Source organism: Pteropus vampyrus, unplaced genomic scaffold (assembly GCF_000151845.1).
Source record: "Pteropus vampyrus isolate Shadow unplaced genomic scaffold, Pvam_2.0 Scaffold69, whole genome shotgun sequence".
Lineage (NCBI taxonomy): Eukaryota > Metazoa > Chordata > Mammalia > Chiroptera > Pteropodidae > Pteropus > Pteropus vampyrus.
The window spans coordinates 404,566-415,254 of NW_011888850.1; the positions used below are offsets into that span (position 1 = coordinate 404,566).

The 10,689-nt window shown below is 37.8% G+C and overlaps 1 protein-coding gene across 10 annotated transcripts in view; it reads right to left on the minus strand.

The window, feature by feature from the left end:
• RAPGEF5 (Rap guanine nucleotide exchange factor 5) overlaps positions 1 to 10,689 on the minus strand; it is a 416,073-nt gene that overhangs the window by 95,539 nt on the left and 309,845 nt on the right. For all 10 annotated transcript variants that reach the window (XM_023531487.1, XM_023531485.1, XM_023531483.1 and 7 more), the window contains one exon: positions 6,466 to 6,539. In XM_023531487.1, coding sequence (XP_023387255.1) covers positions 6,466 to 6,539 — 74 coding nt within the window. The remainder of the gene's footprint in view (positions 1 to 6,465; positions 6,540 to 10,689) is intronic.

Sequence of the window (10,689 nt, forward strand, 5' to 3'; positions counted from 1 at the left end):
ATTATGCAGGTAGGTTGGCATATCTGGTGGTGGGAACATGTGGAAGTTCTTTTCCAAAGGCTTCTAGTTCCCAGAAAAATAAGAAATCATTTCCTTCGCTCAGAGTTATGACTGTGAGAAGATGCTGGAGCTATGAGAAAAGAAGGCTTGGAACAGCCATATCCGTTGCAAGCGTTGGCAAACTTTTTTTGTAAAGGGCCAAAGCGTAAATATGCGCCATGTGGTCTCTGGTGCAACTACCCAATTCTGCAGTTCTAGCGCAAAAGCGGCAAGACACAATATGTAAATGAAACAGCACAGCTGTGTTCCAGTAACATTTCATTTACAAAAACAGGCAGTAGGCTGGGGTTTGTCAACTCCTGACCTGAGAGAAGAGGAAACTGAACGAGCAAAGTAGAATAAGATCGCCGAGCTAAGGGCCCACGTGATTTTATATTTAGAGCCCTTTACCGTCCCAGCCATCCTCCTTGGTATATTTTTGTTTGTCAGGATTTTAACAGAGCCCATAACTTGAGTTAATGCTTAATATATGGGCCGATCTTGAAGATGCTTTTTAAATCAATAGTACAGAGTACAAGAGGATCAGTGGTGTTAAGTGTCCTCCTTCAAACTAGGAAGGCAAGGAAACTATTCAGGGAAATTTCTATGTGAAAAGAGTTCACATTCTTTAAATGTTTTGACATTCAAAGGAATAAGTTTCTGCTATCTAGAAAATGAATTTATGTCAACCATCTAGGATTTCTTCTCTCTCCATCCATGTCATACTCACGGTGTTTAAGATACTGTCTTGCTAGTGAAGAGAGGATGTTAATGACCCTACGACCTCAGGACCTGCTCCATGGTTGTTTATTCAGCAGGGTGATGAGTCAGCCCAATCTCTCTACTCCCCAGGGTGGCATCGCTGCATGATAGAGGGCACGTATGAGCCCGGGGTAAGGCAGGGTGGCACACAGGAAGAAAGCACCGCGGAGCTAACTAATTTGGCAAGCGGGGTGAACTTGTTACACAGGCATCAAAGTGACTGGGCTTCACACCTCTAGACTCTGATTTGGCGTCTTTCCTTCTGTCTGCGGGTCCCACGTATGTTCTTAAAAAACAACTGATAACATCAGCAGTAAGAAGGTAGGACTGAGCAGAGAAAATTTAAGAGACCTTGACTATTTTTTTTTTTTTTTTGGTTTTTGCGTTTTTAAGGAACTCTGAACATTCTTCATATCATATGCTTAGAATTCTAAATACAGAATTTCTTTTCTTGAGGAAATACATTTTTATTAGAACCAGATACTTAGGTGCAGGAATTATGTATTTTAAACACAAAACATTATTACTTTTAAGAATGGGTTTCGGATTAACTTATTTCATATTTATAATTAAACCATCCTTTAATTTAAAAAGGAATACTGCTGTCTTGGCTTTCTGGTTATTATTCCTAGAAGCATTTTCACAAGATAATCAATTCTAAGCAATCCTTACATAACAACTATCAAAAAAAGCTTTCAAGGAAGGTTCTGAATGCTTCTTCATTCTCTGGAGAACTTTAAGCCCAGAGAGATGCCCACACATCCTAGACAGTTCCATAAGGCAGCCCTCTGTGGAAGCACCACACCGAACCAGATGTTTTCTGGGGGTCCCTTTCAAAGCTCTGTAATTCAGTGATTTAATTCAAAAACCCATGAATTTATTAATATTTTAGGAGCTTTGTTACAGTAGGAGAAGCGAGATAACTAACAGCTCTCAACCTAGAGGTTCACATTCTTGGAATACTTAATTTATTGATATGAAATTAATTATAAACAGTTTACCTAACACTGCTAGGACAGGAAAAAAACAAAAGATTAATATGTAAGCATCAGAAGAGTTATTTAAGAACCTTATTTCAAGGTCTGCTTAGGGGGGGGAAAAAAAAGCTCTGTAATGTATAATTAAAGCTATTCATATGATTTTCAGTATTTGAGAAGAGAAATGTTATGAATGTAAATGAAAAAGTCTTTTTCCTTTATAAATGGAGCCATAAAAATGTTGGGTTCATTTTTTAGTGGTAAAATGAAACATGGACAGGATTTCCTTAGGGAAAGGGACAAGGATGACAAATGAGCAACCTTTATGACAAAAGGTGAAAGATCACAGTTCTATATGAAACATTTTCTGCATTACTGTAACTTTAAAAATCACTCTTTCTAAAACACTTAGAAAAAAACATCATGCAAAAACTGCTATTAAGGGAAGGAACACTAGGATCAGAGTCCATCTTTCATGAAAGCACTTTAGCAATTACAGAATGCTATTTAGTAGAAATTCAGAGTGTTCAAATAAATTCTTATTGATTGGTACATAATAGAGTCATTTCTTTAAAAATTAAATCTTCAATAGAAATTCATAAAATATATATTTTTTTGCTACTTTAAACAGAAAATCCAAACGACAGAATAAAACACTGATGGGTTAGGATGATATATTACGTTATTCAATTGTATGTACCTATTTCCAAAACAAAAAGTATTAAGAATTCTTTCTAGGAAAATTCAGAAGACAATTCTTCTTCATCATCATCATCAATTATTACCATCATCATTATTTTAGGGCAGCAAGTACTCATTTTCTCAAATTTCTTCAGAGAAAGTAAGAAAACTAAGAAAAATTTCTTCCTAGTTGGGATAGAAAAATATATCCTTTGATAACTAGAGAAGAACCAACAAGAATTCACAGTTGCACACGACAGAAATTGAGATGGTAAAGGCATGTTTAGTAACAACAGTGCATCACTAGTACAATCTTCAAACACCAAACAGGACCATCACAGAGCCTCAGAAATCATTCACTGACTCCTAGTCTCTCCCTGTGCAGATGAGGCAATGCAGCTCGGGGAGGCTCATTCCTCTGGTCCTCCTCCTTAGAGGAGTTACTGGTGTTTATACACCAGGCAGTGGAATAGACTCATCCTGTACAAACACTATATGATGCTACATCCTGCCAGACAATGCTGGGAGCAGGGAAGGAGGCAGCAACCATAGTTACATGAAATGTATTACTGTGATTTCCCTCAAATATCTTCTTAATCCACTATACTTACATAATTTTTTCTTCTGATGAAACTAAACACACTATATATTTACATAATGAACAAAGTAAGGGCTTCATTCATTACATATTTGATTCCCTGAACTTTCAGACTAGATGAGGGAGGTCACCAATAGTTTATCCTGTTTTGACCTGAAATTACAGCTCAGATCTGGATATATTATCAACCATACTGCTAAGCAGGGCAGCAAAACCGACAAATAATAAAGTAAAAAAGAGAATCAGAGAATTCTAATAAATTCTAACAAAGGATTTTTTAAAATCACGTGTTTTCTATGAAGTTACCACAGCCTTAGATAAGATCTTTCTTTAGTCTATTAAAAAAAAAGTCACACTTTGGCTAGTGATAAATTAATCATCAAATATTTGTCAATTAATTTGTATAATTAACAGTTACCATTATTTAATGTTAAAATAATCGATTCCAATGGGGGATAGGAGACGATAAAAGTAATTACTGAATCCAGTGGTCGATGGCCATCCGAATAAAAATGAGAATTTCTGAAGTCTGACATGTTATAAATTACTCATTGCAGATCTCGACCCTCAAACTAGAATCTGGCAAAAAGTCTTTGCATTTTAATAAAGATTCTTTAATCTTTAGTCTCATTTAAAGAGTTATAACGGGAGAAGGGTAGAAAATGTTTTAGGTATGTGAAGATATCTTAATGGTAGACCGAGAATATGATTGCAGCCCAGCCAGGTTAGATACCTTAAACATCTGAGCCGAAAAACAATGTGATAGATGATCGTAATGTAATGATCCTGTGCTCTGAAACCTCGAGTTTGTGGATTAACACTTATTGAAGCTCTGACGTGCCAGGATGGCAGGCATTTTTTAATGTTTCTTCATTCCAAACTCATGACAACTTTATAATATCTCCATTTCACAGAGATGAAAACCAAGCATGCTAATCCCTGCCTACATGGTGGGGATACTCTGGTGACAAAGACACAGATGCTACCCTACAGGAACTTACGGTTTTAGAGACACTAAATAAATTGCCTGCAAGCACCAGCTATGAGGAAGCAGGGCTGGGATGCAAACTCCACTCTACTTGAGCTCTTCACCCGGCGCACACATTGCTGCATTAAAACAGGGAGTTTCGTAGGCAGGAAAGATCTTTTGGTGAGAAAAGGAAGAAAGGAACCAATATATCAGGGTAGTGTTAGAGTTTTCTGGTAGGTGGGAAACTTGCGTAGAAGGCCCAGTCTCTCTGGAGTTAGGGATTGTCTTAACCCTTCATGCACCCAAAAGTTGCAACAGTGTAGGGTCATTTTTTCCCATAGTGACATATTCCATCACATATAGGGAAGGGATGAATAAACAATTTCCATTTAACTTGTTTAAAATATGCTCTGGAGTGAAGACTGCAATAATGTGAAATGCCCTAAAGTCTGGCATTTACGTGCTCAATTATGTATACATCGAACATCAAATTAACAAAAGTGCACGCATGTATACATGCATGAGCACATACATACATCTATTTCTAATTCTGCTTAGATATCTGATGGTGAAATTCTGAGTTTTCTTTAAGCTCACCTTACACGACTTGAACTCCTGAGGATTCTGCCCTGAGCGTTTGCATAGATGGACCCGCAGAATCAAACCAATGAAATTCGTGCTTCTCCTGTGGCAGCAGATGAGCTTTCTCAGCCATATCAGAGGAGGTGACAGCTTCCTTCCTCTCTAGGCAGCCTAGGCCTATAACACTCATAATTACGCATCCCAGTGAACTTAACTCATGACTTTCAAATCTAAACAGAATCTGTTCTTGATCTAATTATTGATTCACTGGTTTTATGATTTCATTCCTCTGTGCATCCTATGTGATTGATATTATGGTTGCTGCAGAAAATCACAAGATATCGAAGAGCAAAGTCTATGTACTCTTTTGAGATACACAAAGAAATAAAATTGCATTAAAACAGACTTGCCCATGGAATAAGTTCAAAACAAATAAAGAATAACAATTTAAGCTTAGAATTATCCGTCCCATCAATAACTTAATGATTTAAGAAACCTTCCAGGAAGGAATCTCTTCCCAGGTTTGCTTGGAAGCCTGAAGGGTAATTTCTGTAGGAACCTGTGGATCACAGCTTTTTGAATATTACTATAGCAAAACAATTCCAAACAATTCCTATATAAACTTATTAAAACATTACGACTTGTGCAATCTTGACTGAAAAGCTAATGTGATGATTCTGAACAGTTTTAGAACTTTAAAGGTGAAGTGCAACAGGCCAACTAATCTAAGACTCTTTTCTCTTTTTCTTCCAGCTTTCTTGACGTATACTTAATATACAAACAATCGTGCTTATTTAATGTACACATCTTGATGAGTGTGGACAAATGTGATATCACAATACTAATATTACAATCTTGAGAGGCAATTCCCTCTGCAGGGCCTAGTAGAACAGAGCAGCACCCTGCATGCAACGAGGGTTCACGAAATGGCTCGTATGCTTCCAAAGTTTCTCCACCCTTGACTGCCTAAGTGTAGACTCTGTCAGGTTCTTCTACTTGGGCAGGACAGCCCATTGTTCTGCATATCCCACGATCAATTCCCAAGTGGTAGACTCATCTGGGCCCACTCTTTTATTGTTCTCATGTATCATAAAAGCAAATGGCTTACTTATTCTGCATACTCTTATTTTCTCTCCTCACAACTATTCTATCAGGTAGGTTTATAGATGAGTAATCTAAAACTCAAAAGGGTTAAGAAACTGGCTTAAGGTACCTAGATATTTAGCTATGCCACATAATGTTATAGCTGGGTATCAAGGAGAGTGGAATTCTGAGCAGTTGAATTATTGAGGACTTACAAAATAACTGGGGACTTGCTAAAGAATGTCACTTGTTCTGCTTCTCTTCCCTCTGTCCCACTAAGAATCTTTAAATGCTCTGCTTTTATATAAAGAGAGCACTAAGGTGTCCCAGGTGCAATAGTATTTGGCAGTAAGTTGCTACCAAAAGCATATCTATGTCATGAAATGGATCCTGGGGTTGGCACAGAATCTTTGATGCATGAGGCACCACAATGGCCAAGCCTTAGCTGTTGTGCTGTCAGCTCGCTGAGTCGCCTCTGCCATCTCCAGCGGATGGTCTGCCCTAAGGGTGGTCTCTCCTGGCTCTTCACTTACTTTCCTTGCTTTCTTTGGGAAGTGAAGTATGTTTCCCTACCTGTCCCTCCCACATGAATCGAATGATGAATGTGATTATCAACAAAGAAACTTTCTTGTGAAATGTCTCCTTATCAAAAACAAGTACTTTATTCCCATAATATGACTATTTTTATAGAACATAAAAGGTTAAAACCTATGTCAAACCTGCACCATTTTGCCTCCCTCAACACTCAGGGACTGTCACAGAATTTATCATACCTGAGAATCTGGAACCCCTTCAGCTTCTGTCACAGTTACGTGTTTGTCACTGTTTTCTTCATCTTGTGCCATTGCTTAAATTCAGAAAAAGAGAAGAGTAATATTAAGCAAATGTAGCATCATAAGAAAACTGTTTCAGATCATTTTCTTTCAGATACAACTTGACAGGAAAATACTAGTCAGATTTACAAAATATAAATATGGTACTTTTTTAATTTCTTGGATGAAAAGTTTAACTAATAGCACTAGGCACTTTTCGCGTACATTATCTCATTTATTAAATCAGTGACAGTGGAAAACTTTGACCTCATTCTCCTTTTCACTAAAACCTGACAAGACATTATTATGTCAGTTCTGTGCTTCACCCAAAGGGAAGTTGGGGTATAGACAGATGAAGGCTTTTATCGAGTCCATGTGAGAACGTCATTTTTTCATGTGATTTTTTTTTAGTGTTTACAATAAAAGCAGTACGATATTTTATATTTGGATTGCTCAGTGCATTGTTTCCACAAAAATCTGAGCTGTGGAGTCTCAAATCCTCCTCTTCTCCCACATTCCCTCAGTGTCTCCCTACCCAAGTCCTTGTCTCCCTTTCTCTACCGGGGCCATAACCTCATAACACAAAGGCCCTGATCCCAGCCTCTCCCTAATACCATCCAGCTCAGGCACAACTGCTAAAATAACCATTCTCAAAAAATATGATGAATGCAATGCTTTGGCCTATGAATTGCTTATCTTATCAATTCCAAACTCTGTTCATCGACTAAGGTCTGCCTTGAGCTCTCCGGCTTTCTCCCCATCTGCAACTTCACGCTGGCATTCAACACCAAAACATACTGTACCCAACTCTGACCCTAGCACGGTGATTTCATTGTTTTTCTCTTCATACGGCTGGCTCTTTCATTTTAACGAATATTTATTGAGCACCTACTATATGCCTGGCACTGGGGTGATTCCCGTGTAAAGACCTCATGAAGTACACAAACTAGCCAGGCAGATAGCCAATGAACAATAACTATTACTGCAACTAACAACAACAACAACAACAAAAACAACAATAATTTTTAAAAAATTAAATGGAATTAAAGATCATGATAAATGGGGAAACGACAGAAAACCATGTGGGGAAGCCTATTTTGGAGAGGAGGCCAGGAATGGTGCTTCTCTGAAGAAGTGATTTTGGGGCTGAGACCTGAAGGTTGAGATGGAGCCGCCCGCAGCAGGTGAAGAGTGATGTGAGATGAGCCTAGGGAGCGCATAGACCACGGTAAATTTGGATTTTAGCCTAAGAACATATGGAAGCACTAAAGAGTTTAAAATGGGGAATTGCACGATTAGAGGTATATATTCCAAGGTTCTTTTTCCCTAAGTCTTTGTGGCAAACAGACTTAATAAGTCTTGAGTCAAGAGAGGAAGCAGGGAGACCAGTTAGGTGACTGTTGCTTTTGTCTTGGCTAGAGATGACACTGGCTCAGACCAAGGAAGTGGCCATGAGCTGAAAAAAACAAAAAACAAAAAACAAAAAAAACCAAAACCACAAAGGATTTGAGCTGTATTTTTAGACAAAATAGATACAATTTGCCAATGAATTGAATGTGGGAGGTGAGGGTGGGAAGGGAGAAGACGCCATCAAGATGACTCCTAAGTAGAACGAGTCATTGATTATATCCATTATACCAATTATTCTTTCGACTTTTCTTTCCATGAAAAGCAGACCAAAAACATACCAACCTCACTGACCGTGAGGTCACTCGCTGTACTTTTGGATTCAGTTTGCGTTGTTTTGTGTACTTTTAAACACTATGCTTTCTGCTCTGTATTTTTAAAAACATCACTTCATGTACCTTTTGCTTTTGTGTGCCTTTTACGCCCACTGTGTGGTGCTTACCACGGAGCCATCCAAATGCCATGCACACAGTGTGCGCTCTGCGACAACCAACCGGATGAACAATTCCTCCCCCAGTGACCAAAACCGTATGACTTGACTACACCTACTTGTATAGCTACATCTTTCATTACTATTCATAAAAAAAGAGGGGAGGGAAATGCTGTTAAACTCCATGGATAAGTAGGATGATTCCTACCAGCTGAGCATCCAAAGGCAAAGGCAGGAACAGCAGAAGTGGGCAGAGGCTTTTCTTCCATTTTCAGCAAAAAGTTCCATTCATGCTATTCAAAAAGGGGATCCCCTGTTGCTACTGTTGCCTGATTTGGAGGAAACTTAAGAATAAAGAAAAACACTAATGTTTTCTCTGAAAAACTGAGGTGAATGCAAAGGAAAAAACAAAATATAGAATGACATCCTAAATTCCACTTAAAAATGCAATGGGTTGGAGAAGTAAGGAACTCCATTTAACTAAGTGAAATAATATAAAAAGACTTTCCTCATCCTGTAACGGGGAGTAATTTTCTTGGCAGGCAATTTGATACTCTATCAATGTGGGACAGCTTCAACTACATGAAATATCAACAATACCTTGGCACTTACTATATGCTTTATTTGAATTTTTGCTCTTTAAAGTTTTAGTTTCGATGAAAATAAAGAAAAGTAAATTTTAAAATATTTTTGCCTACTAGACTCATGTGTTTTTTTGTTTTTAAAACAACAATGTTCTGGGGTAAAGGCATTTCTTTTTCTTACCTTATGACACTATGAAACAGGACATGCAAGACAGTGAATAAGAATTTTGGGATTGGGAGTTAACACTATTTTTTGAGATTTAGGCAAAATTCTTAATGCAGATAAATAGAATCGAAGGAGGAAGATGTTAATACAAAAGCATCCTGGGGATAAAAATTCAGTCCTATATTTCTAGCTTCTCCCCAATAATAGTGCTACTTTTTTTTTGCCACATCTTTGAAGACCCCAATATTTGTTGCCTAGTGTTACACTTTGGTTGACATAAAAAAAAAAAAATTAGAAACACAATCAAGTTAAGGTACTTGGCAAAGGAAGGAAACTCAGCAATCTCAACCAGCACTATAGTGAGAATCTCAAAGTTCTGGTGGACTCAATCAGCCTCAGCGCCCTGATGAAAAGAAAAGAGCTTGGTCTCTTCCAACACACATAAGATTATTTTCTTGGATATACTAAAAAATTATGATTCTAAAAATGCATTTTAGCCAGTGGTTATATACCAGTTTGGAACAAAAACTTATTTATATTGGATTTTCAAAGATTTATGATCATCCCAAGAGATCTCTTATATGAAATACACAGTCACCTAAAAGGGAGTATCCTATGACCCTTTAATACAAAGATTAACGTCAAGGAATAAATAAGGAGGCAGTTTCTCTCTTCACGCCTCCCAGAGGTGTGGCTCATGTGGTGGAAGGAGGAGGAAGCAGTTATTTAGATTTTTTTGAGCTTAGTTTTTCTTTTATCTGATCAGAATAAGAGTAGGTTGGGGAAAATTTTCCTATGCAAATATTGATTCTGGGACAGTTCCCTCCAGGGCAACACGTACACAGGAATGACAGCTCCTGGGACCAAAGGAGGCTGGGAGTCTCACCCACTGCCAACACAAACCACCCCCTTATCTCTCAACACACAGAGTCTAAAAGCAAAAAAAGCCCTTTGAAAATAACTTACCATAACAAAAGTCACAAGCACAAGATCAAAAGCATGTATTCTGAATAATGAACATGAGGGCCCACATGAGAACTAAGAATGTATGTGGATTAATTGGCACTAATTGACATAAGAATACTTAGTTTAAATGTATCGATTTGTAATGCCCTGAGCAATTCAAGAGGAGCTACTGTTGACAGCCTCCCAGGGTGGTAGGGCTTCCCTGATGTCACTTTCTTTTTGCCTTGGGGACAACAGATATTCTCTCCCTTTGACTTACTAAGATGGTTGCTAAGAAAACCCTCCTAATAACTCTAATATCATTATTTAAACACAAAAGGGATTGACATCCTTTCAAATTGATGCTTATTTAATTTCAGCTCATCGATTTTGTGACGTTAAGACCACCCTTATACAACATTAAGCACACAGTGATCGTAATGCACTAGGTGACTATAGTCGAGTGTTCTTTAAAAATCAGCCAAAGTATACATTTTTTAAATTTACAAACCAACCAAAACTTTAACAACCGAAAGTCAGCACTTAGAGTCTCAATGTGAGAAATCAGCAAATACAGTTAAGAAAAATAATTCGTGGAGTACTTTGCCAAGGATTAACGTTTGGGCAATAATATAATCTTTCATCCGTGCAGC